This window comes from Callithrix jacchus, chromosome 15 (genome assembly GCF_049354715.1).
Source record: "Callithrix jacchus isolate 240 chromosome 15, calJac240_pri, whole genome shotgun sequence".
NCBI classification, from domain to species: Eukaryota; Metazoa; Chordata; class Mammalia; order Primates; family Cebidae; genus Callithrix; species Callithrix jacchus.
Genome location: NC_133516.1, coordinates 79,158,604 through 79,185,753, shown reverse-complemented (window position 1 = coordinate 79,185,753; position 27,150 = coordinate 79,158,604). Strand labels below are relative to the sequence as shown.

The window sequence follows — 27,150 nt, the reverse complement described above, 5'->3', positions numbered from 1 at the left end:
CCTGACCTTACCAGTTAGACCAGGAATGTCCCAAGACCTAGTTTGCTCTGTGCGTGTTCTCTAATATCTGGACCCAGGGGAAGCAGACCCTGCTGAAGGGGTAAGTGAATCTCACACAAACAGAAACTACTCCGGCCAAGTGCCGGGGCTCAGGCCTGTAACCCAACACTTTGGGAGGTAGAGGTGGGTGGATCACTTGAGCCCATTAGTTGAAGACTAGCCTGGGCAACATGGTGGGACCCCATCTTTACCAAAAAAAAGAAAGAAAGAAAGAAAGAAAAAAGAACTAGCCAGGTGTGGTGGTGCACACCTGTAGTCCCAGCTACTCAGGAGGCTGAGGTGGGAGGATTGCTTGAGCCTGGTAGGTCAAGGCTGCAGTGAGCTGAGATCACGCTACTATACTCCAGGCTGGGCAACACAGCCAGGCCCTGTCTCAACATAAAAGATAAAAGTAAGACAAGGAAACACCTACAAGGCTGCAGCTACCCTCCTCCTCAACTAGCCAATTATTACACAAAAGAAACTGAACATGGGAGATGAACAAGCATAAATGCTTCACCACCATGGGGTAGTTCTCCAAGCTCATGCCTAGCTGCAAAGAAGGCCCAGCATCCTTTGTATCATCAGTGAGCAATGGAACAGACCTGTACATCTTGGCAAACGAAGCTCTTGTGCATGTCCCCAGAGTACCCACTACCCAATCCAGCATCCAGAGTCCAACCGCTCCGGACCCAGGACCAACTGCTCAGGCTCCTACTTGCCCCAGCCCAAGGCTTCTGGCCCACTGAGACTTGGAGAAAAAGGGGTAATGTCACTCTGAGCAGGAAGGAAAATTCCATGATGCTCTAGGGCACTATGGTGCCAACAGCATCATCCTCCACAGTCCCACAGTGTGCAGGGTGGGGAAGAGACTTAGAGAATCGCAAATGAGAGAAGGAAGTCAAGAATTTTAAGAGAAAAGAAAACAGATAATACAGGGCAAGAGGGAAAGAAAGGGAGAAAAACAGTTCTATTAGAACCCTAAATGCCTTGTAGGAACCCAATAAAGTTACCAGACTTTATTTATTTAGTTACTACACTTCTCCCAGACACTTGCAGTGTTAATTCCTGATGCTTTGAAGCATGGGTGAAGTTCCCCGAATGGTCCTCCTAAGCACCCCATTTGGAAATAATTTACTGACAAGTTGTGCATTTTGACAAAAAGGATTCCATTCAGGTGTGGAAGAACACAGCCTCACTTGGAAGGGGGATGCAGCTCCAGGGCAGGCTCTCAAAGGCTGTGGGGTGGGAGGTCACTGCATATACTCTGGCCTTTGCACTTGGGGAGAGGAGGCCTGGCACCACGCCCACTGCCCAGGTTCTTCCCGACACCCACCCAGCCTCCTGAATCACAACAGCTAATTTTACACCCTCTAGACTCCATTAGAGCTGGGTCTTTTTCTTCTGATTATGAAATAGAAGGTGCCCCGCCCCCCAACACACACACACACACACACACACACACACACACACACCCCAATCTAAAAACAATCCTAGAAACCATTTCCCCATCAGCCCATCTTCGCATCTGCAACGCCACTCCTAGAAATTCAGTCCTTTGGATTTTGAAGGGTTTTAGCTCCATAAGTTCCAGGAAGGGGTCTACCTCAACCATTGACAGCTCATATCTCCTGAGAAGTTTATCCAAAACTTTCCAACCGCAATCATCGGCGAACAAGGTCCCTCAACAATGGCATCAGTTAGCGCGAAGGAGGCAGAGCGAGGCGAGGGGCTTAAGTGAAAAGTACGGAGTAGGAATAAGTCCGCAAAGCCCGCGCCCCAGCTTCGCCTGGGATGGCCAGTCTGGCACCCGCCGGCCGCCTTCCCCGCCCTACCTTCCCGGAATCACATTTGGGCTGGAAGGACCTTCACGTGGCACCCCCTTCCTAGCGGCCGTCACCGACTTCTCCAGCAAGGGTCTGGGAGCTGAGAAAAGGGCCCGCTTCTCCTGCCCCTCAAATCAAAGGCATCCCCTTCGGATGATTCCTAGAGAGACAATCGCATCACTGTCCCCAAGCACTTCATCTCCGCAAAAGAAAACTCCTGCAGCCTGGCGTCACTGGGGTCGTCTCCTTACGCCCTGACTCCTCACCGCACTTCGGAGCCCCTCTCCAGCAGGGGAGTCGGGCGGCAGGGACGGTGGGGGTCCCAGCCCCCACCCAGAACTCCCACCCTCATAGCCTTGACTCCCAGGGCCCGCGCCTGGACAAAAGCGTGGGGCGGGCTCACTCACCTGCGCGGCTAAGGCGGCCCGGGAGCCGGCGCTCCGCGGGGCGCCCCGGCCGCAGGCGCACAGCGCTGGCTCAGCGCTCGCTCCGCGCCCGGCTGCCAACCGACCGGGTAGCGCGCGGAGCCTGCGAGGAGCGTCCCGGACGGGGCAGTGCGGGGCGGGACGGGACGGGGCGGGGCCGGGGTGAGCGACCCGGCGAGAAAGCTAGTAAGTGCGAGAGCGCAGAGCGGACGCACGCGGGGGCGAGCGACAGAGAGCGCGGCGCTGCGGGGTCAGCACTCAAACCGCCGCTCCATCCCCCATACGCTTATTTGCATTACATTTGCATAGCGCTCGGGGAGGGGACCTGCTGCCCTTCCCGCCACGCCCACCCGCGCTCTGCCTGAGAGTCGGGAGCGGAGAATCCGCAGCATAACCGAGCGTCAGACCCCGCGCCTCCTCGCCCTGGCCCCGCACCGCCCCAGTTACTCCCCGCACGCGGCGGTCAGCGAGCTGGTGCTGTCGTGGTGCGTGTCTTAGTCCCAGATCCTGAGAGCCAGGCCTTAGGTCAGGGGCTGATGCTAGCTTTGTGAGCGTGCAGAAGACACTGGCTGCCTCTGGGCCTCAGTTTTCTCATCCGTAAAATGAAGATGTCAGCGAAACCATGGCTAAGGTTTTAGTGCCGGAAGGTTTTTTCAGACATCTTCCAGCGCTGCAACTCAGCCCCACGGTTCCTTTGACATATTCCCCTTGTGTGTGTTAAGAATCTCTCATTGGCTTGGAAGATACCTACACAGTTCTTTAAGTAAAAAAGAGGGGCATGGGGGAGGAGGTGTTTGTTTTTGGTTTTGGCTTGCTCTATGTTTAGTTTGCACCCAATATGAAATATTTTATAGCTTCTGATCTCTTCACTTGGACCTTCTTTTGTTTTTTAAAAACTGTTTACTGTAGGTTAAGTGGTGGTTTTTAAAATATATATATATATATATATATAGTTGTAAAATAAAACAAAGAAAACCACAAAAAACAAATATATAGACTAATGAATTATTATAAAGGGAACACCCTTATAATCACCACCTGGATCAAGAAATAGAACTCTGACAGCCACCCCAGAAGTCCCTCCTTGTGCCCTACTCCATGACAGCCTTGTTTCTCCGTCCTCCCAAAAGTAACCGCTAACCTGACTTTCATGAAGTCACTTTTGTTGCTTTTCTTTTTCTTGCTATCTTCTAAGGGTACACCCTGCCCCTCACTTTTTATTAACTTGATCTGCCTTTTAAGTCTTTTTCTTACAATTATTCGTTAAAGAACTTAAGCCCTTGATTTTTTCAGTCTGGGGGTTGCACATTCATGAGGCAATTCAGCATGTTTCTCTGTCCTCTGTATTGACTGCAAGCTGGCAGCTGATCCAGGGTCTTCCTACGACTGAAGTTTGATGGCTTTTGTAAGATTATAGATGATTGTTCGTTCTTTTCATCAAAAGGTACTTGATCATAATGTCTGGTGTTCGCTCTTTTTTGAGGTTAGCAGCTGTCCATGCTCAATTCCTAGATTCATTAATAAACAAGGTTGCAAAATCATAATATTCTAATTTTGTTTTCATTTATGAATTCAATAAGTGTATAAGGAGATGCTTCCTCTCATCTACTATTTGATTACCCTGAGATAGGAAAGGCACTATGAATACCTGCTTCTTTATTTTTTTTTTAGTTTACCCAGTTTTCAAAATGATGAATTGATTCTGTCATTCTTAGATTTCTTTAATATCATAAATTAATGAATTTAAATATATTTGTAGGTTTCCATCTGCTAAATTAGAGCTCAAATTGTCCCATCTTTGGCCAGTAGGAGCTTCTTCAATGTGGCTCCTGGCTTCTTTTGATAAGATTCTAGTATTCTCTCTCTCTCTCTCTCTCTCTCTCTCTCTCTCATGTGCAAAGAGCTTCAAAGGCTCTAGAAGTCTTTGATAGCTTCCTTGCTATATGATATGACAAGATGTTCCAGGCACATCTGTACATTTGCTACCTCAAAGCTGGAATCAGCCATTTCTCCAAGAAGCTCTAGTTTCTTCTGTTGAAATTTTAAGATAACAATATGAGCACTAGGGGTATTCATTGCTACTAGGTTGGTAACTGTTTCTAGGCCTTTTCAATAGACAGAGCTAGTAAAGAATACTTCATTCTTTAATACTCTAAAGAATATTATTCTTCATAATATTTTCTTAATTAGTTCTTATTAATATTTCCAATTTAATATCAGGCTATAGTTTTTCCTTAACATCTTCTATATTGCATTAGGACCTCCTTTCTGCCATGTAGAGAATTCTAGTTCTCAAGGACAAAGGGGATGATGAAATTAGAATATCCAAATTTACTAGTTTGCTTTCATTTGCATTAAACATACAATAATAATCTCAGAATAACTATGTTAATACTACCATCATCACTTTTGATTCTTGAAAAGTTCATTTCTTTGTGTATGCTATCCATCTTTTATAGTTATACTCTAAATTGTCAGCTTCTATAGCCATTGCATACCATAATCTTCTTATTTAACCCTAATTTAGTCTTAGTTTTACAATTCTACAATTCTAATCCTAATTAGAGCTTAAATATACATTTAATGCTTACCATTAATTCCTTATGTATATGTATCTTTAGTCATTTTGTTGTCTGAAAGCTTGTCCTGTAGTAGATTCCTTAGGAAGGGTTTATGGAAAGAATATGCTCTGACTTCTTGCATGTTGCTTACAGTTTATTCATGCCATTTTATGTGAAGGTCAATTTTGTTGGATATAAAATACTTGGTGTCTTGGTCCAGCTGGGTTGCTATAACAACAAAAAAAAAGCACACACAAAATGAGTGGCTTATAAACAAGAAATATTATTTCTTACAGTTCTGGGGGCTGGGAAGTCCAAGATCAAGCATGTTTCTGTGTCCTCTGTATCAAAAGACTCCAAAAGATTCAGTGTCTGTTGAGAGCCTTCTTTCTGGTTCATAGACAGCACCTTCTCATTTTGCCTAGATGCCCAAAAAACTTTATCTTTTTCTTTCAAATACAGTAATTTTATTAGAGTGTCTGTCTGTTGCTTGTACTGGTTTGAAAGTACACAGTGTGTACATCTTTCAAATGTAGTTTCAAATACATATATGTTGTTAATTTCAGGAAAGTTTTCTTCAATTACAATTTTAAACATTAGTTCTGTCTTTAGATTGCTTCTCCAGAGACTTATCTACATGTTGAACCTCCTTTGTCTATCTTCAATATTTGACACTTTCCCTCAAATCTTTTTAATTTCTTTATTTTTCATTTTATAAACTTCCCACCTTTTCACCTTCATTTAAAACTTTATTAGTTATATTTATTTGTTCTTTTGTTCTTTATAGGTTAATCTTTATTTCTCAAATGCTTTTTAAAATGTTTAATTCTTCTGGGAGTTCTGTTCCAATTTCTGGGTTTCTCTAATTCTGATGTATGCTGTTCTTTCATGGTTTCAATGTGTATTGGCTTTTTTAGGACATTATAGCTTTAACTGGTTTTTTGAACATATCTTTCTGGAGGTTATGGGTCTTTTTTCACTTTTTTTGTAGTAACTTTACATAAGAGTTGACCTTAGTATTTTTTTGTTGATCATTTTTATGTGAATTTTGTTTTCGTGAACTTTTAAAAGGGTTTGGTTCGGACTGTTTTTCAAACTTCACAAAGCTTTCCCTTTTGTTATTTCTGAGTAGTGCCAAAAAATACACATGGGCCAGGCATGGGAGCTCACGCCTATAATCCCAGCACTTTGGGAGGCTGAGGCAGGTGGATCACAAGGTTAAGAGATCAAGACCATCCTTGCCAACATGGTGAAAAGCCATCACTATTTTAAAAATACAAAAATTAGCTGAGTGTAGTGGTGCATGCCTATAGTCCCAGCTAATGGGAGGCTGAGGCAAGAGAATTACTTGAACCCAGGAGGCAGAGGTTGCAGTGAGCCGAGATCGCACCTCTGCACTCCATCCTGGTGACAGAGGGAGACTCCATCTCAAAATAAAATAAAGTTATATATATATATAATATTAAATTATAAATTATATATAATAAAGCTATATATAATATATATGTATATTATATAATATAAATATATAACATATATATAATATACATATATATTTTATATATAAAATTCTACACACACACACACACACACACACACACACACATATAGTGGCTAGATTTCTGAGATTTCCTGGCTCTTTGAGTAAGTTCCCCTTACTCATTTTTACCTGGCTCTTCCTTTTCTTTCAACTTGTATTAGTCCATTTTCACACTGCTATAAGAGCTACCTGAAACTGGGTAATTTATGAAGAAAAGACACTTAATTGAATCACAGGTCCTCAGGTTTAACAGGAAAAATGACTGGGAGGCCACAGGAAACTCACAATCATGGCAGAAAGTGAAGCGGAAGTGAAGTGAAGAAATTGCACCACTGCACTCCACTTCATAGGGAAGTGCCATACAATTTTATACCATCAGATGTTACGAGAACTCACTCACTATCATGAGAACAGCAAGGGGGAAATCTTCCCCCATGATCCATAATTTAATCACTTCTTACCAGGTCCCTCCTCCAATTCAACATGAGATTTGGGTGGGAAATCCAAACCATATAATTCCATCCCTGGCCCCTCTCAAATCTCATGTCCTGCTCACGTTCAAAATACAATTATCCCTTCTCAGCAGTCTTCCAATCTTCACCCATTTCAGCATTAGCTAGAAAATCCACAGCCCAAAGTCTCATCTGAGAAAAGTAAGTCCCTTCTCCTGTGAACCTGTAAAATAAAAAACAAGTTAGTTATTTCTAAGATGCAATGGGGATACAGGCGTTAGGTAAATGCTCCCATTCCAAAAGGGAGAAATTGCAGCCAGGCACAATGGCTCATTCCTGTAATCCCACCAATTTGGGAGGCCAAGACAAGTGGATTACTTGAAGTCAGGAGTTCAAGACCAGCCTGGGCAACATGATGAAACCCTGTCTCTACTAAAAATACAAAAAAGTTAGCCAGGCATGGTGGTATGCTCCTGATATCCCAGCTACTTGGAGGCTGAGGTGGGAGAATCACTGGAACTCAGGAGGCAGAGGCTGCAGTGAGTTGAGATTGCACATGGTACTCCAGGCTGAACAACAGAGGGAGAAACCATCTGGAAAAAAAAAAGGAGACATTGGCCAAAACAAAGGAGCTACAGGCCGCATGCAAATCCAAAACTCAGCAGGGAAGTCATTAATCTGAAAGCTCTAAAATAATATCCTTTGAATTCATATCTCACATCCAGGGCATGCTGATGCAAGGGTGGGCTTCCAAGGCCTTGGGAAGCTCCACCCAAATAGCTCTGCAGGGTACAGCCCCTGTGGCTGCTTTCACAGGCTGGCATTGAGTGTCTGAAGCTTTTCCAGGTACACAGTGCAAACTGTTGGTGGATCTGCAATTCTGGCATCTGAAGGATGATAGCCCTCTTCTCACAGCTCCACTAAAAGATGATAGCCCTCTTCTCACAGCTCCACCAAAGGATGGTAGCCCTCTTCTCACAGCTCCACTAGGCAGTGCCACAGTGGGGACTTTCCATGGGGGTTCCAACCCCACAATTCCCCTCCACACTAACCTAGCAGAGGTTCTCCATGGGGGCTCTGCCCCTGCAGCAGACTTCTGCCTAGAAACCCAGACATTTCCATACATCCTCTAAAATCTAGGTGGAGGTTTGTTTACTAGTCTTTTTTCAAGCTGCTGATGAAAACATACTCAAGACTGGAGAGAAAAAGAGGTTTAATGGACTTACAGTTTCACATAGCTGGGGAGGCCTCACAATCATGGTGGAAGTTAAGGAGAAGTAAGTCACATCTTACATGAATGGCAGCAGGCAAAGAGAGAGGTTGTACAGAGAAACTCCTGCTTTTAAAACCATCAGATCTTGTGAGACCCATTCACTATCACAAGAACAGCACAGGAAAGACCCAACCCCATGATTAAATCATCTCCCACCAGGTCCCTCCCACAACACATGAGAATTATGGGAGCTACAAGATGAGATTTGGGTGGGGACACAGAGCCAAACCATATTGTTATGCTCCTGGCACATGCAGACATTGTCTTACATGGTCACCATCACAGCGGAGACACAGGTTGGGACGCTGTTTGGCATTATTCACAACAGTCAAGATATGGAATCAACCTAAGCATCCATCAGCAAATAAATGAATAAATAAAATGTGGTACTATGGTTTGAATATCTGTCCTCTCCAAAACTTACGTTGAAATTTAATCGACAATGTGGCAGTGTTGAGAGATGAGGTCTTTAAGAAGTGTTTGAGTCATGGGTTAATTGAGTAATGGGTTAATGGAATAACGGGTTATCATGGGAGTGGTCGCTTTATAAGAAGAGGACGAGCATGCTCAGCACCCTTGCATGTGATACCCTGGACTGCCCTGAGACTTTGCAGAGAGCCCAATAGCAGTAAGGCTCTCACCAGGTGAGGCCCCTTGACCTTGGACTTCTCAGCTTCCACACTGTAATAAATGAACACCTTTTATTTATAAATTACCCAGCTTTAGGTATTCTATTATAAGCAACAGAAACAGACTAAGACATGGTATATATAGACACACTATGAAAAATATTCAACCTCAAAAAGAAAATCCTGCATTCGCAACAACATGGGTGAAACTAGAGGACATTATGTTACGTGAAATAAGCCAGGCACAGAAAGACAAATATTACATGATCTCACCTACTTGTAGAATCTTTAAAAGTTGAACTCACAGCAGCAGAGAGTAGAATGGTAGTTACCAGATGCTGGTGGGGTGGGGGCATTAAAATCTTTTTAAAAAATGATTAATTCCTTGACCAGGAGTATTAACATATGAAAATACAGATATACCAAGCTTTAAAATATGATTTATAGAGTTGTTCCTATAAATATTCACTGTACACTGATTTTCTGTACTTCGAATCCTGTTATTTTATGTTACATTTATTCTTTAAATCTTATTATCTTACGTATTAACCATATAGGAAACCTTTTCCAATGACAAAGATTAACTTTTCCTATCATATAAGGATAATACATAAGATAATAGGATTTAAAGTACAGGAAAGTCATATGGGCAGGGGCAGGGAAAATGTATTACATACCCAAGTACTAAGTCTTTACAATCGTTATCACTTAGATCAACAGCCCCAAAATTTTATAATTACTCCCCATCTCCCACCTGCATTTTAAGAGGAGATAAAATCATACAGCTGGTAAGTGATGGCATTGGGATTTCACCTGAGTCTCTCTTGTTACAAAGCCATTCATGAAAATATAATTCCAAAATCGGAAAAAAGTTTAATATTTTAACCATAAAAATATAAATGCTAACTGCAAGAAAAAGGGAAAGAAAACAAACAGTATAGAAGATAGAAAATAAAATGTATCTATCACCTTCCCCACAAGCACACCCTGTAATCCCCTAAGTAACCTCTATTGAGAATTTACTGAGCATCTTTCAGGAAAAGACTGTTATATTAGATCACTTATAATAATTCTAAAATTTAGTACAAAATATTAAAGTTCCAAGGTTATTATGATGTTAGAAAAGAGTTTAAAATCCAAATCGATGATTTCAAGCTGCAGAACCCTGGATTCCAAGGAGATGACTGGGGTTGATGAAGTGGGTGCTGGGACCAAGACTGAGATCTCCCACCTCTTCCCTGTTCAGAGCAGCTCTGCTTTTCTGTATTCATGTACAATATTGCACTTTTGTGTAAGACATTGCAGAAGATTTAAATCCACAGAAAGAATAGAAATGTCAACATAAACAAATATGAACTCAGGAGATTACACTTTATGATTTTACATTCCATCTGCCATCCTTCCTTCATATTCTACTTCTAAAAACCTATAGGTTCTCCGTTTGCGCCCCTCAACAGCCCAATACCTCTATTCTAAACACGCTGTAGAAGTTTATCTTAGAAATGATAGGTGGGCCGAGCATGGTGGCTCACTCTGGTAATCCCAGCACTTTGGGAGGCCGAGGTGGGCAGATCACCTGAGGTCAGGAGTTCAACACCAGCCTGGTCAACATGGTGAAACCCCATCTCTACTAAAAATCAAAAAAAATAAAAAATTAGCCAGGCATGGTGGCACACACCTGTAATCCCAGCTACTTGGGAGGCTGAGGCAGGAGAATTGCTTGAACCTGGGAGGCGGAGGTTGCAGTGAGCCAAGATCATGCCACTGCACTCCAGCTTGGATGACAGAGTGAGACTCTGTTTTCAATCCAAAAAAAAAAAAAAATGATAGGTGATCTGGGCAGAGGGGGAGGAATCAATCTGAAAACTCAGCACACAGCAAAGACCACATTTACAGACAAAATGAGCACATGCAAATCATGGCTGAGAAATCTATCTACTATATAAAGTAAATCTGGAGATATTTTATATGTAAGACCTCTGATTTATACAAATTCTGTAAACTCAATTTCCTACATAATGAGATTCAATAGCCAGATGATATTATCTATGAAAAATCCCTTGTTTTGCAAAAGACAAAGTAGAAGGAAGAGGATAAGTTGTGCATTTCTACCTCAAATTGTTTGTGTGGAGGGAGTATACTTAGTGTTAACATCTGAGTTGCTGAAGCTTTGTCATTAACCACCTATGTGACCTTGCACAAGTGACTTAATTTCTTCTGGACCTGAATTTCCTAATTGTTAAAAAACAGATACAAATCAGATAAATAAAAAAAAAGAAAAAAAATGACATAAATAAACCCCATCCACTTCATAACGTTGTTGTGAGGGCTGCACAAGAGGGTACATTGCAAAGCATACTAGCAGAGTGTTTGACACAGAATAATTGTTCCATGAATGGTGAGCGTTTTTCTGTGGAGTACCAATTACTCAATCATGCCATGCCAAACTCAGCTCTCTGGCCCCTGATGGGCTAAAATTCTTTCCGTTATTCTGTGTGGCCTGCTTTTTGGTAACCTCTACCTGTGCAGTCTTCATTTAGTACCAGGTTGGAGAGACTGTGAGCTGTGACCCAAGGTCCCAGCCAAGGCAGACATGATGCGTGGCAGCAGGAGAGGTGGTGCAAGACAAGAGAACCTACAGGTGAGTGGAGGATTGAGATGGTGGTTTGGATTATCTACACCTGGTGAATCCTAAGCAGGTGTGAAGTAAAAAACTTAAGTTTGAATCCAGCATTTGTGAATATCGCAGTACGTTTCCTTTTTCTTTGATACAGGGTCCTGCTCTGTCACCCAGACTGGCATGTAGTGGTGTGATCTTGACTCACTGCAGCCTCCATCTCCTGGATTCAAGCAATTCTCCGTGCCTCAGCCTCCTGAGTAGCTGGGTTTACAGGTGCCCACCACCACAGCCAACTAATTTTTGTAGTGCTTTTTTTTTCTTTTGGGGATTTTTTAAGTAGAGATGGAGTTTCGCCATGTTGGCCAGGCTGGTCTCAAGCTCCTGGTGTCAAGCGATCTGCCTTCCTTGGCCTCCCAAGTGCTGGGATTACTGGCCTGATCCACCATGCTGGGACCCCAGTACATTTTCATCCAGTTTTTTGCATTCATGTTTACATTTGTTTATTAACAAAGTCAGAAGTTATTTTAGCAAGTAGTACTTGAGTAGACGTGTAAACGCAAAGAGCTCATTTATTAGCTTTTCTGACTTAAGATGTTTGTTGTTTAATCAGTTTAGCTTCTGAATTAAAAACTAAACAGAGGTTCTTAGTTCTGTTGTAGAGAGCATTCATCTGCTAGCTTAAGTTGTCCTTGATAACTACTGTTGGTATGTGAGAGCATGAACTAAGCCTGGAGTACTCCACCCTAATTCTGCATGCTTCCTAATCCATCTCATCTACTCACATTGCTTCAGATACCACCAGTGATCCCCAGATGTAAAGGTCTAGTATTTCTTCTAGGTACCCAGCTTTTGGACTTCTTCACCTGGAATTCATGTCCAATATCTTCCCTTCATCCCCATGAAACCTGCCCAGCCTCCTGGTTCCCAGGTTAATGACTGACACCATCTGGCAGTCCTGGCCAGAAACCTGGGTCCTTCTGCATTCCCTTGGCTCATCATTTACCCATGGGATTTCCTACCTATGCAGATGGCAAAACCCTCTCCTCCCCAGTTCTCACTACCACTTGCCTTACCTTTCCCTTAGGCTATTGTGGCTGCGTTCCAAACGGGCTTCCCGTCATCAGTGTTGCCCCTCTAATCCACGCTGATGGGATGATTTTCTTCAACATATATCTGTCACTGGAAGTCTCCTCTGTAAACATCTGCAGCCTGACCAAACTCCTGATCTTTTTTCTGGGTTCCTCCATAGCTAGTCATTGTAATATCAACTCCAGCCATAGGAGCATCTCACTATTCTCTGCACATGGCTTGGTGATTCAGGACTCAGTCTTTTAAAAGCTCGAATGATCCCTTATCTGTGAAACTGACCAAGCCTCACCAGTTTGATAAAGATGTCTCTCTCTGCGCTCCAATAACATATGCCTCATACTGAGTAATCTGTTTATGTATCCTCAAATAGACTGCAAGCCTTTGAAGACAAAGACTAGGTCTCACTTTTTATATATATTCAAGCAAAATGGAGAGCTTGACACAATGTGGGTTAATAAATATACTTATTGGGTAACTTATCTGTGGAAATAAAAAGCTATTAATTGCAAAAACAAAACAACCAAATAATATCATTACAATAAAGTGGAATTTTAAAATTATTTTTTATTTCCTTCAGGGTTTGCACACTGTCAAAGTGATTTTGGTGATGCTATACCAAAATCACTTTGAGATTTTATATATATATATATATATATATTTTTTTTTTTTTTTTGGACAGACTCTCACTCTGTTGCCCAGGCTGAAGTGCAGTGGCTTGATCTCACCTCACAGCAACCTCAGCCTCCCAGGTTCAAGTGATTTTCCTGCCTGAGCCTCCTGAGTAGCTAGAATTAAAGGCACCGGCCACCACACCCAGCTAATTTTTGTATTTTTAGTAGAGGCAGGGTTTCACCACATTGGCCAGGCTGGTCTTGAACTCTTGACCTCAGGTGATCCACCCACCTCGACCTCCCAAAGGGCTAGGATTACAGGTGTGAGCTACCACACCCAGCCCAAAGTGGAATTTTTAAGAGAGAAAAAAGAAGAAGGCCGGGTATGGTGGCTCACGCCTGTAATCCCAGCACTTTGGGAGGCCGAGGCAGGTGGATCATGAGGTCAAGAAATCAAGACCATCCTGGTCAACATGGTGAAAACCCGTCTCTACTAAAAATACAAAAAATTAGCTGGGCACGGTGGCGTGTGCCTGTAATCCCAGCTACTCGGGAGGCTGAGGCAGGAGAATTGCCTGAACCCAGGAGGCGGAGGTTGCGGTGAGCCGAGATCATGCCATTGCACTCCAGCCTGGGTAACAGAAGCGAAACTCCGTCTCAAAAAAAAAGAGAAGAAATATTACGGGAATTTTTTGTTCTGAATTATCCAGCATGTTTTATAATGATCTTCCACACACCCATGTACCCACTGGAAAAGCTGGCTAATTAAGTCAAGAGGCCTCATATGTACAGAAGCCTGACATTAGGAGGCTGGCTAAAACGGCAACACTTCAGATTCCTTTTCCGAGGAGGTCTTCCGGGGTTCATCTGGTTTTTCCTATCTCTCAGCAAGACCATCACTAAACGATCTTAGAAAGGTGTATATCCACTTTTCCTTCCTGATAATATGAGAGGAAGTCTTCAACTCAGTTACAAATTCCAACAACTGGGCATTCTATATGAAAAGTTCTTTCTTATGTTTAAAGATAATTTATGTTGCTAATAAAAATCTATTCAGATTAAGATAGTGCCAAAAATTTTAAATACTTATAAATTTAACAAGATCAACTCTAGGCCTATATTTTTTTAATTGGGAAAAATCTATTAAAAGACACAAACTATTTGAATAGATTTAAAGTCATATCATGTTCCTGGAAGAAAATACTTAATATAAAACTGTTAATTCTAAAAATTTTAATATATTAATTTAATGTCATTCCAATTAGAATTCCAAGAGGGTTTTTACTGAAAGTAGATAAAATGATTCTAAAGTTTATATAAAGAAAGAATGCCAAAGAATAGCTAGTAAAATTATAAAACATATAAGAAGAGAGAATATACGGGGGGCTTATTAAGATCAGTCATTATAAACACTTACAAATTCAATTCCAAAATAGCATTAGTAAGAATATAAAATGTACTTCTGGAACAAAATAAATAATTAATGATCACATTATAGTAATTATTTAAATGTTTATATGCCAGAGTGGTACTTCAATGGGAAAAAAGTTGAACTTTTTTTTTTACTATGCAGATACAACTGGCAACTCACTTGAAAGAAAAGTGTTGAACTGCCATCTTACACTACATCCAAAAATAAATGCAAATATATTAAAAATTTAAGCATACATTTTTTTTAAAAGTTGAAGGAAAATATGTAGAAGATTATATATACCTTCTATGGTTTGGGGAGACTTTCCTTACCAAGAACTATAAAATAAAAGATAGACATAGTCAGCCACTTATAAATCACTTTTTTGTTATGGCAAATAGTACTATAGCGGATCTCTCTGCAGAAACCCTAAAAGCCAGAAAAGAGTGGGGGCCAATATTCAACATCCTTAAAGAAAAGAACTTTCAACCTAGAATTTCATATCCAGCCAAACTAAGCTTCATAAGTGAAGGAGAAATAAAATCCTTTATGGACAAGCAACTGCTGAGAGATTTCATCACCACCAGGCCTGGCTTACAAGAGCTCCTGAAAAAAACACTAAACAAGGAAAGGAGCAACCAGTACCAGCAACTCCAAAAATGTACCAAGTGGTAAAGACCATCGACACAATGAAGAAAATGTCAACTAATGAGCAAAACATCCAGCTAGCATCAAAATGGCAGAATCAAATTCACATATAACGATATTAACCTTAAATGTAAATGGGCTAAATGCCCCAATCAAAAGACACAGACAGGCAAATTGGATAAAAAGTCAAGACCATCGTTGTGCTGTATTCAGGAAACCCATCTCACGTGCAAGGACACACATAGGCTAAAAATAAAGGGATGGAGGACGATTTATCAAGCAAATGGAGAGCAAAAATAAGTAGGAGTTGCAATCCTATTCTCTGATAAAATGGACTTTAAACCAACAAAGACCAAAAGAGACAAAGAAGGGCATTACATAATGGCTAAAGGATCGATGCAACAAGAAGAGCTAACAATCCTAAATATATACGTACCCAATACAGGAGCACCCATGTACATAAAGCAAGTTCTTAATGACCTACAAAGAGACTTAGAGTCCCACACAATAATAGTGGGAGAATTTAACACTCCACTGTCAATATTAGACAGATCAGCCAGACAGAAAATTAACAAGGATATCCAGGACTTGAACTCAAATCTGGACCAAGCAGACCTAATAGACATCTACAGAAATCTCCACCCCAAATCCATAGAATATCCATTCTTCTCAGCACTGCATTGCACCTACTCTAAAATTGACCACATAATTGGAAGTAAATAACTCCTCAGCAAATGCAAAAGAATGGAAATTTTAACAAACAGTCTCTCAGACCACAGGGCAATCAAGTTAGAACTCAGAATTAAGAAATTAACTCAGAACCGCACAACTTCATGAAAACTGGACAACCTGCTCCTGAATGTCGACTGGATAAACAATGAAATGAAGGCAGAAATAAAGATGTTGTTTGAAACAAACGAAAATGAAGACACAACATACTAGAATCTCTGGAACAAATTTAAAGCAGTGTCTAGAGGGAAATTTATAGCAATAAATGCCTACCAGAAAAGAGAGGAAAGACCTAAAATCGACACCCTATCATCAAAATTGAAAGAGCTAGAGGAGTGCAATAAAAAAAAAAAAAACCCAAAAGCTAGCAGAAGACAAGAAATAACTAAGATCAGAGCAGAACTGAAGGAGATAGAGACACCAAAAAACCTTTAAAAAATCAGTATATTCAGGAGCTGGTTTTGAAAAGATCAGCAAAATAGACAGACTCCTAGCCAGATTAATAAAAAAGAAAAGAGAGCAAATAGATGCAATAAAAAATGATAAAAGGGATATCACCACCAATTCCACAGAAATACAAACTGCCATTAGAGATAACTACAAACAGCTCTATGCACATAAACCAGTAAACGTGGAAGAAACGGATAAATTCCTGGACACTGGTGCCCTCCCACGCCTAAACCAGGAAGAAGTTGAAACTTTGAATAGACCAATAACAAGGGCTGAAGTTGAGCCAGCAATTAATAGCCTACCAACCAAAACAAAAAACCCAGGGCCAGATGGGTTCACAGCTGAATTCTCCCAGACATACAAAGAGGAGCTGGTACCATTCCTTCTGAAACTATCCCAAACAATACAAAAAAAGGGAATCCATCCCAAATCATTTTATGATACCAACATCATCCTGATACCAAAACCCAGCAAAGACTCAACAAAAAAAGAAAACTTCAGGCCAATATCCATGATGAACATTGATGCAAAAATCTTCAATAAAATACTGGCAAACTGATTGCAACAGCACATCAAAAAGCTTATCCACCATGACCAAGTAGGCTTCATCCCAGGGATGCAAGGCTGGTTCAACATACACAATTGTATAAATGTAATCCACCACATAAACAGAACCAAAGACAAAAAACATATGATTATCTCAATAGATGCAGAGAAGGCCTTCAACAAAATTCAAGAGTGCTTTATGCTAAAAACTCTCAATAAACTAGGTATCAAAGGAACATATATCAAACTAATAAAAGCTATTTACAACAAACCTACAGCCAATATCATACTGAATGGGCAAAAACTGGAACCATTCCCTTTGAAATCCGGCACTAGACAAGGATGTCCTCTCTCACCACTCCTTTTCAATATAGTATTGGATGTTCTAGCCAGAGCAATTAGGCAAGAAAAAGAAATAAAGGGTATTGAATTAGGAAAGGAGGAAGTCAAATTGTCCCTATTTGCAGATGACATGATTATATATTTAGAAGACCCCATTGTCTCAGTCCAAAATCTCCTTAAACTAATAAGCAACTTCAACGAAGTCTCAGGATACAAAATCAATGTGCAGAAATCAGAAGCACTTCTATATACCAATAACAGACTAACAGAGAGCCAAATCATGAGTGAACTCCCATTCACGATTGCTGCAAAAAGAATAAAATACCTAGGAATACAACTAACAAAGGATGTAAAGGAACTCTTCAAGGAGAACTACAAGCTGCTGCTCAAGGAAATAAGAGATGACACAAACAGATGGAAAAATATTCAGTGCTCATGGTTAGGAAGAATAAATATTGTGAAAATGGCCATACTGTCCAAAGTAATTTATGGATTCAACACTATCACCATCAAGCTACCACTGACCTTCTTCATAGAACCGAAAAAAAACACCTTAAACTTCACATGTAACCAAAAGAGTGCCCGCATAGCCAAGACAATCCTAAGCAAAAAGAAAAAAGCCAGAGGCATCATGCTACTTGATTTCAAACTACACTAGAAGGCTACAGCAATTAAAACAGCACAGTACTGGTACCAAAACAGAGATATAGACCAATGGAAAAGAACAGAGGCCTCGGAGGCAATGCCACACATCTACAACAATCTGATCTTTGACAAACTGGACAAAAACAAGCAATGGGACAAGGATTCTCTGTTTAATAAATGGTGTTGGGAAAACTGGCTAGCAGTGTGCAGAAAGCAGAAACTGGATCCCTTCCTGACACCTTACACTAAAATTAACTCCAGATGGATTAAAGACTTAAACATAAGATCTAACACCATAAAAACCCTAGAAGAAAACCTAGGCAAAACCATTCAGGACATAGGCATAGGCAAGGACTTCATGACTAAAATACCAAAAGCACTGGCAACAAAAGCCAGAATAGACAAATGGGACCTAATTAAACAACAGAGCTTCTGTACAGCAAAAGAAACAATTATTAGAGTGAACTGGCAACCAACAGAATGGGAAAAAAATTTTGCAATCTATGCATCTGGCAAAGAGCTAATATTCAGAATCTATAAAGAACTAAAACAGATTTACAAGAAAAATCCAACAAACTCATCCAAAAGTGGGCAAAGGATATGAACAGACACTTTTCAAAAGAAGACATATATGAGGCCAACAAACATATGAAAAAATGCTCGTCATCACTGATTATTAGAGAAATGCAAATCAAAACCACATTGAGATACCACCTCATGCTAGTTAGAATGGAAATCATTAAAAAAAATCTGGAGACAACAGATGCTGGAGAGGATATGGAGAAACAGGAACACTTTTTTTTTTTTTTTTTTAATTTTTTTATTGGATTATAGGTTTTGGGGTACATGAGCAGAGCATGCAAGACAGTTGCGTAGGTACACACATGGCAGTGTGCTTTGCTTTTCTTCTCCCCTTCACCCACATTTGGCATTTCTCCCCAGGCTATCCCTCCCCACCTCCCCCTCCCACTGGCCCTCCCCTTTTCCCCCCAATAGACCCCAGTGTTTAGTACTCCCCTTTCTGTGTCCATGTGTTCTCATTTTTCATCACCCACCTATGAGTGAGAATATGTGGTGTTTCATTTTCTGTTCTTGTGTCAGTTTGCTGAGGATGATGTTTTCCAGATTCATCCATGTCCCTACAAACGACACGAACTCATCATTTCTGATTGCTGCATAATATTCCATGGTGTATATGTGCCACATTTTTCCAATCCAGTCTATTATCAATGGGCATTTGGGTTGATTCCAGGTCTTTGCTATTGTAAACAGTGCTGCAATGAACATTCGTGTACATGTGTCCTTATAGTAGAACGATTTATAGTCTTTTGGATATATACCCAGTAATGGGATTGCTGGGTCAAATGGAATTTCTATTTCTAAGGCCTTGAGGAATCGCCACACTGTCTTCCACAATGGTTGAACTAATTTACACTCCCACCAACAGTGTAAAAGTGTTCCTTTTTCTCCACATCCTCTCCAGCATTTGTTGTCTCCAGATTTTTTAATGATCACCATTCTAACTGGCATGAGATGGTATCTCAATGTGGTTTTGATTTGCATCTCTCTGATGACCAGTGACGATGAGCATTTTTTCATATGATTGTTGGCCTCCTTTCGTAAAGTATCTGTTCATATCCTTTGCCCACTTTTGAATGGGCTTGTTTGTTTTTTTCCTGTAAATCTGCTTGAGTTGTTTGTAAATTCTGGATATCAGCCCTTTGTCAGATGGGTAGACTGCGAAAATTTTTTCCCATTCTGTTGGTTGCCGATCCACTCTAGTGACTGTTTCTTTTGCCGTGCAGAAGCTGTGGAGTTTCATTAGGTCCCATTTGTCTATTTTGGCTTTTGTTGCCAATGCTCTTGGTGTTTTGAAACAGGAACACTTTTACACTGATTGGTGGGAGTGTAAACTAGTTCAACCATTGTGGAAGACAGTGTTGCACTTCCTCAAGGACCTAGAAATAAAAATTCCATTTGACCCAGCAATCCCATTACTGGGTATATACCCAAAGGATTATAAGTCGCTCTATTATAAAGACACATGCACATGTATGTTCACTGCAGCACTGTTTAAAATAGCAAAGACCTGGAAGCAACCCAAATGCCCATCGACAATAGACTGGAAAAGGAAAATGTGGCACATATACACCATGGAATACTATGCAGCCATAAAAAATGATGAGTTCGTGTCCTTTGTAGGGACATGGCTGAATCTGGAAACCATCATTCTCAGCAAACTGACACAAGAACAGAAAATCAAACACTGCATGTTCTCGCTCATAGGTAGGTGTTGAACAATGAGAACACAGGGACACAGGGAGGGGAGCATCACACACTGGGGTCTGTTGTGGGGGCAAAGAAAAGACAGCGGGGGGTTGGGGAGGTCAGGAAGGGGTAACATGGGGAGAAATGCCAGAGGTAGGTGACAGGGAGATGGAAGCAACAAAGTACATTGCCATGTGTGTACCTATGCAACAATCCTGCATAATCTGCACATGTACCCCAGGACCTAAAGTGCAATAAAAAAAGAAAAAAATTAATAGTAGTCAATATGTCTGAAAAAATGTTTGTGCTACTATATTCATACAAAGGATCACTTTCTATAGAAAGCACCCTTAAAAACTGATAAGATGAGGACAGCTGATTAGAAAATTGTGCAAAGGATACAAACAACTCACTAATGAGTAGTACCAAAAGGCCCAAAAAACATGAGTATGATTGAAGTTCACTAGAAACCAGAAAAAAAAATGAAAATAACAAAAAAATCACTTAACACCCATCATACTGGCAAATATAACAGTCATAGTAAAGCTTCCAGTGATCAAACACTGGACAATGTAAGTATCAATCAAAATCATAACTGCAATGGTCGAAACGCATCAAAGAAATTTAAGCCATTACTTCATAATGATACTAAAAAACCCAGTCACCATTACAGGATGCTAGGGAACCAATATGTTATTTTGAAAACTAGTAAACAATGGGAAAGAATCAAGCATTTATGTTGCCTTATTTATATGAACTATGCCATTCAGTAACCAAATAGCAAAGGTGAAAAAGTTTTTCTTTATGGACAGCACACCTCATAAATGTGAAAGAGCAAACTTAGACTGTCACCAATTTTGTAATCTTAATGAACTAATAAATCTGGGTACCGAGCATCAGTGGTTGCTAACAGCACAAAGAGAGAGACAACAAAACATTGTGTGACTCCTAATGGACAAACAGTCACTGCCTTTGAATACTTCTTGTCATAAAAGTTAAACCTGCATCGGATCAAGCTTTTAGATTCCAGATTCGTAAGCAAGAAGGATGAGGAAAATCTTCCACTACAACATAGGAATGCAACTTCCAAAATTCAGACTGTGGGAAGCGTTATAGCACCAAAAACTTGGCTCCTTCAACAAATAAATTATATGGGGAAAAAAGAATATGGCACAGGAGACGATTTGTTAAAAGAGACATAAATGATTAATCATTTGCAATTTGTGTACTTTTATTTGCCTACCTCAAATAAGATGTAAACACTGGCTAAATATTTAATTAATAATTCTTAATTTTTAAATATAATAATATTGTGCTTATCTTTTTTTTAATTTTTAAGTTCTGGGATACATGTGTTGAATGTGCAGGTTTGTTACATAGGTATATATATGCCACAGTGGTTTGCTGCACCTATCAACCGTCATCTAGGTTTTAAGCCCTGCATGCATTAGATATTTGTCCTAATGCTCTCCTCCCCGTTCCCCTCCACCCTGACAGGCCCTGGTGTGTGGTGTTCCCCTTCCTGTGTCCATGTGCTCTCATCATTCCACTTCCACTTATGACTGAGAACATGTTGTGTTTGGTTTTCTGTTCCTGTGTTTTAGAAATACATTTATGCTTATATTTATGGACGAGATAATAAGGCATCAGGAATTCGTTTTAAAATAAAATGAAACAGAAGGAATTGAATGGGGCAGGTTTGGCCATGGTTGTTGGGCTGGCTGATGGACACATGGGAGTTCACTAGACTATTTGCCTTTTTTGTGCATGCTTGAAATTCTCCATTATGAAAAGCATTATTTTTCAAACATACACCATACACACACACACACACACACACACACACAACATGCCACAGCATCTATTGCTTTTTGCTGGTGGTATATATGAAGGAAATTTTCACATATTTCTAGCAGAAGTGTAAAGTGTTACAACCTTTTTAGAAGGCAATTTTGCAAGACCTATTTTTAAAAATATATCTTTTGGCTCAGCAGTTCTACTTCTGGGAATATTTTTCTAGAAATAGCAGTAGACACAGACATGAGGTTATATGGCAATTGTGTGACAGCGTTCATAGGAAACCCCAAACTGGAAACAAAGTGAATGCTCACAGCAATAGATTTCGAGGATTGGCCCACTCTCCCTTTAGTTAACCCCTTTCTTGTGTGTCTTTCTATTTTGCAGAGGCTGGAAAGCTAAAGACATATTTCCAAGTCTCGCTCAAAGCTAGGACTTTAGATTGTGATGTAATCTTTCCAGATGCACCAGTGCAGATCTGACAGACACAATGTAGGTCTGGAGTAAAAAGTTCCTGTGGCAGCCTCCCGATCCTCAAGTTGCAGCTAAGGTAGTGTGATTCTGAAGCCAGCAGCTGGAACAGCAGCTTCTGGAATGTGACAGAGGCAGCAATTCTCTTGGAGAGAAGGGACCGTAGGACTGTTGTAGGCATAATGCCTTTAGGCCCAGTCTAGAGCCTGCTACTTGGGCACCTCCAGTGATTTTGTAAGTCCCAAATTCCCTACGTTAAATCTCTTTCTACTTAAAATAGCTATTTTCTGTTATATATAACTGAACAAAATGGTTGAATGAATTGTGCATTATATAATATCTCCATATCATGGAATACCAACTAGCCATTGAAGGGAATAAATTAGAACCATGCTAGATGGCTTCCTAGTCATCTAGAGGGACTTCCCTAAGGTACTTCTAAGTCAGAAAATCAAAATACAGGGAAGTAAAATATGATCCCATTTTTTATGAAACAATGACCAGCTCTCTCTGAAGTCTATATAAATCATGGACCTGTATGACTTCATGAGCATGGAGAAAACACTGATGGTCACCCATTAGGTTATGAAGACAGGTTACAGGTGTGTGGCTAGGGCTTGGGAAAGGGACTCATATGAGGAGAGAAGGTGGAGAGAGAAGGTGTTGATGAAAAAAATAGCAAGCATGATATGATCCATATATATGTAGAATTACTTGTGTGTTTTTATGTGTATGTGTAAAGAATGCTTAAAAGGATAACCAACTCGTTAATCTCATGATGGTGGGATTTCAGGTGGGATTTACTTTTATACAATCAGGAACAAACTAAAGGTCTTTTCATTGTGGAAAAAAAAGCAAAAAACAAAAACCACCCTGGGATGTTCAACTGTAACAAAAGCTATAAGGTACTTGGGACTACATTCTATAAAAGTTTAACAAGATCTTTATGGAGTAAGTAAATGGAGCATTATACTGGACTAATGGGTTGGAGGTTTCAATATAATAAAAATGGCAATTCTCCAAATTAACCTATAAATTCTAAGCAATTCTAATAAAATCTCAAGAGAATTTGTCACAGAATTTGAGCAACTGGTCCTTCACACAGAAGAGTAAAGGTCCCAGCATAGACAAAGACAATTTGAAGATGAATCGGGGGAGAAAGGATCATTTTATCAGATATGAAGACATTATAAATCTGCAACAATTAAAAGTATGGTATTGCACAGAGACAGGTAAAACAGACGAGAGAAAGAGAGAATAAACAGACCCACAGATAAAGGGGAACTAGGTGAGTGACACAGAGGTAACATTACACATTAGTGGGGAGCACAAGACGGCAAATTAAACTGGGTTGCTGGTCTTTTAGAACCCACCGTGGAAATGCTATGGAAGTGACAGGCAGGTTAATAATGGATAACAGAATATACCATAAAACCACTGAGAAACCTTTGGGGAGACAGGAAGTGACTGGTTACCAGTGGGTATATAGGAAATGTCAGCCTAAAATACAAGTTGGCGAGGCAGAAGATGGGCTGGGGACAGCATGCTCCCTGCATTTTCCTCTCTCCCCTACATTGTTCTGAGTGAGTCACTGCTCACCTGTCACTTCTGGGGGGCAGAGGAGCAGTACCAGGCCAGTGCCACTGAGCATTTGAACCGCCTTATAGCAGGACTTGAAGAGTAGCTAACAACAGGTGCAGAAGAATGTTGTGACCGCTGAGCAGGCCTAACCCCTGTCCCAATTCTATGGGAGGAAGCTCTTGAAAATGAGCAGAGCTCCGGGGGGGGGGGGGGAGACACAGAAAACAGGGAGTGATCAAACCCAGAGTGAAATAATAGAGGTCATTACTCTAAAGTGTATTTCCTATCACTACAACCACCACCCCACATCACATACGCTCAATAACTCATCGGAAGGGTCTAAGTTGGAGTCTGGATTTCAGTCTCCTTTCCCAGGTATGCATCATCTGTCCAGATAGCTGATATTCCCCAAGGTAATGTAAGCTCGCAGGGGAAAATGATATAAGCCAGGTAGACATGCTTAACAGTCCATGCTAAAGGGATCAGAATCAATGGACCAGACAGAACTGAATTTAAAATACACATAATAAACACATTTAACAAGATAAGGGAGAGTATTGGAAATGTGAAGCAGGAGCAAGCAATCATAAAAGACAAACTATGAATAATACAACAGACGAAATTAAGAACTCAAAAAATGAATTTATTTGTAGAGTAGGGATAGCTGAAAAACCAGTGAATGAGATGAAAGATCACATCAGGAAACTTCTTCCAGAAGAGTTAAGAATAGACAAAGAAATGGAAAAAAAAAGTTAGGAGACACAAAAATTTCAAATGGAAGTGTAAAAGAAATCAAAAGAGAGAGAAAAACAAAGAAGGAGAAAATATTTAAAGAAGTGATGACTGAAATTTTCCAGAATTAGAAAAATATGCAAGACCACTGATTTAAGCAGCTCAAAGAGCATTAACAGGAGACATTAAAGACCAAAACCTCCTACACCCATTAGAGTGAAATTAAGATAATCAAAGCCAGAATTCTACAGGTTTCTAGAGGGGAAAATTATGTCACCTACAAAGCAACAAGGATCTGCTCCATGACAGATTTCTTAGTAGCCATGCTTAAAGCTGGGAGGCAATGCCATAGCAAGTAAAGTACTGAAGGAAGACAAGTTTGAACCTAGAATTTTGTTCAAATCAAAACCATTATGTTTAATCTATTTTACCTTGATTTACATTCAATTTTGCCTTCATTTTTGGGATGTTCTAATGTTTCCTTCCATTTTTTTCCTAAGTTCTGCCAATTCCTGCTTCATCTCCTCCTGTTATCACATCATCTTGGCCCTAGGCTCTTGCTTTTTTGCTCAGTGCTCTTGGTTTCAATAAATAGCTGTTTCATTCGGTTATAAACATTCATATCAAATACTTAATCACAATTTTTGTCTACTTGATGGCAATGTTTTCCTGATAAGTGTTTTTAGTTTATCGTCTTATCTTCCTATTTATTCCCCCTATTTCCTAAAAATACTTTAGTACAGATCCTCTGCTAGTCTTTCTTGATGAGTTTTTTTGAAGCAGTTAAGGAAAGTTTTCTTGGATCAGCTATTTGCAGAAGGTTTATAGGGAGGACTGGAATTTTCCTTAATATTCAGAGCTTTATGCATTCACTTGTTAGGTGTTTATTCTTCCACTTGGGAATAGGCTCCTCACCACCAAACACACACAATCTATGTAAAGCCCATGGATCCTCTCCCCATTGTTACAAACTAAGGATTTAAAACTTCCTGGCTGGGATGGTGGCTCATACCTGAGATCCCAGCACATTGGGAGGCCAAAAGCATGAGGACTGTTTGAGCCTAGGAGTTCAAGACTAGCCTGGGCAAGATGTATCCACAAAAAAAGTTTTTTTTAAATTAGGTGGGCCTGGTGGCACACTCTTGTAATCTCAGCTATTCAGGGGAATGCCTTGAGCCTAGGAGTTTGAGGTTACAGTGAGCTATGATCATGTCACTGTACTCCAGCCTGAGCAACAGAGTGAGACTGCAATAAAAAATTATAATTTTTTTCAAAAACGTTTTTTGGCCAGGTGCAGTGTCTCACGCCTGTAATCCTGGCGCTTTGGGAGGCCAAGGCGGGCGGATCACGAGGTCAAGAGATTGACACCATCCTGGCCATCATGGTGAAAACCTGTCTCTACTAAAAATACAAAAGTTAGCTAGGTGTGATGGTGCACACCTGTAGGCCCAGCTACTTGAGGCTGAAGGAGGAGAATCACTTGAACCTGGGAGGTGGAGGTTGCAGTGAGCCAACGTCACACCACTGCACTCCAGACTGGCGACAGAGTGAGACTCGGTCTCACAAAAAAACAAAAACAAAAACAAAACAAAACAAAAAAACCTTTTCACCTCTGGGTAAACTGTTCATCTTTGAAAAAAAAGTCTTTTAGCCTTTTCTGCTATCTGAAACCACAGCATTCACTGTTTCCTCTCCTATGCATTCCTGCTTGGTATCTCGCGCTTTTTCAGTCTTTCTAGCTATTCTGTGGTTTGGTTTTAGAGCTCTCTCCTTGTTTCCCCTGCAAATGGAGTTGTACTCTTCTTGGTTTCTGCAAAAGCGGGGGAAACATTACCATCTTTACATTAAAAACCAGTGTAAATTATTTAATTTAAATGTGAGGGTAAAATTAAAATGTTCAAGTTCTCAGAGTTTCCACACAAAGATACTCTTCGAAATTAAAATAAGAAGAAAAATAAATATGGAGAGCACCCATGATATTAGTATGAAAGAAAGGAGGAAAGAAAGTGAAAAAGGAAGAGCAACCCAAAGCTAAAATTCTGTAAGATACCAATGTGGTAGGAGGACATTACCAGAGCCATGTGGCTAGTTCCTTTGCTGTTGCAATCTTTCTTCTTGGAAAATTCAGTATTTTGAGCTGGAGAGTCTTTGAGATCATAGCTCCTCATTTGGGAGGTACCGAGACTCTAGGCCCTTCAAAGGCACACTGTCTTATTTGTCCTTAAATGCCCAGTGTGTAGCACACAGCAATAGAACTAATAGATTGTAAATGAACAAAGGTCACGTAACACATAAAGACAGAGTCACTAGGTCACCTGACTCTTGATCCACTGCTCTTGCTCTTCTAATGTACCATGTTATTCAAGTGAACTTTCCTACAAACTCAAAATATCATTGCCTGTTTTAAGTGTTTTATATTAATCAATAATATACCATGACACTGTCTCAAATTTGGGTCAAAGATG

The 27,150-nt window shown here is 40.4% G+C and overlaps 2 protein-coding genes across 8 annotated transcripts in view; both read right to left on the bottom strand.

Moving 5' to 3' along the window:
* The window catches only part of MYLK (myosin light chain kinase), a 283,432-nt gene extending 281,059 nt beyond the window's left edge, over window positions 1-2,373 (bottom strand). For 5 of the 6 annotated variants that reach the window (XM_008982318.5, XM_078351931.1, XM_078351932.1 and 2 more), the window contains exon 1: window positions 2,273-2,373. The gene's annotated coding sequence lies outside the window, so the exon portion shown is untranslated. Of the gene's footprint in view, window positions 1-1,874; window positions 2,026-2,272 lie in introns of all 6 variants that reach the window. The other variant, XM_078351929.1, reaches the window with a different exon arrangement.
* A 949-nt stretch (window positions 2,374-3,322) lies between these two features.
* Window positions 3,323-27,150, bottom strand: part of CCDC14 (coiled-coil domain containing 14) — a 75,690-nt gene continuing 51,862 nt past the window's right edge. The window contains exons 13-15 of one of the 2 annotated variants that reach the window (XR_004734191.3): window positions 6,853-7,066; window positions 4,882-5,079; window positions 3,323-3,798 (exon numbers count right to left, since the gene is read on the bottom strand). Coding sequence is in view for 1 of the 2 variants with exons in the window: in XM_035274000.3 (XP_035129891.2) it covers window positions 6,961-7,066 (106 nt within the window). In the remaining variant the exon portion in view is untranslated. Of the gene's footprint in view, window positions 3,799-4,881; window positions 5,080-6,760; window positions 7,067-27,150 lie in introns of those variants that run through there. The other variant, XM_035274000.3, reaches the window with a different exon arrangement.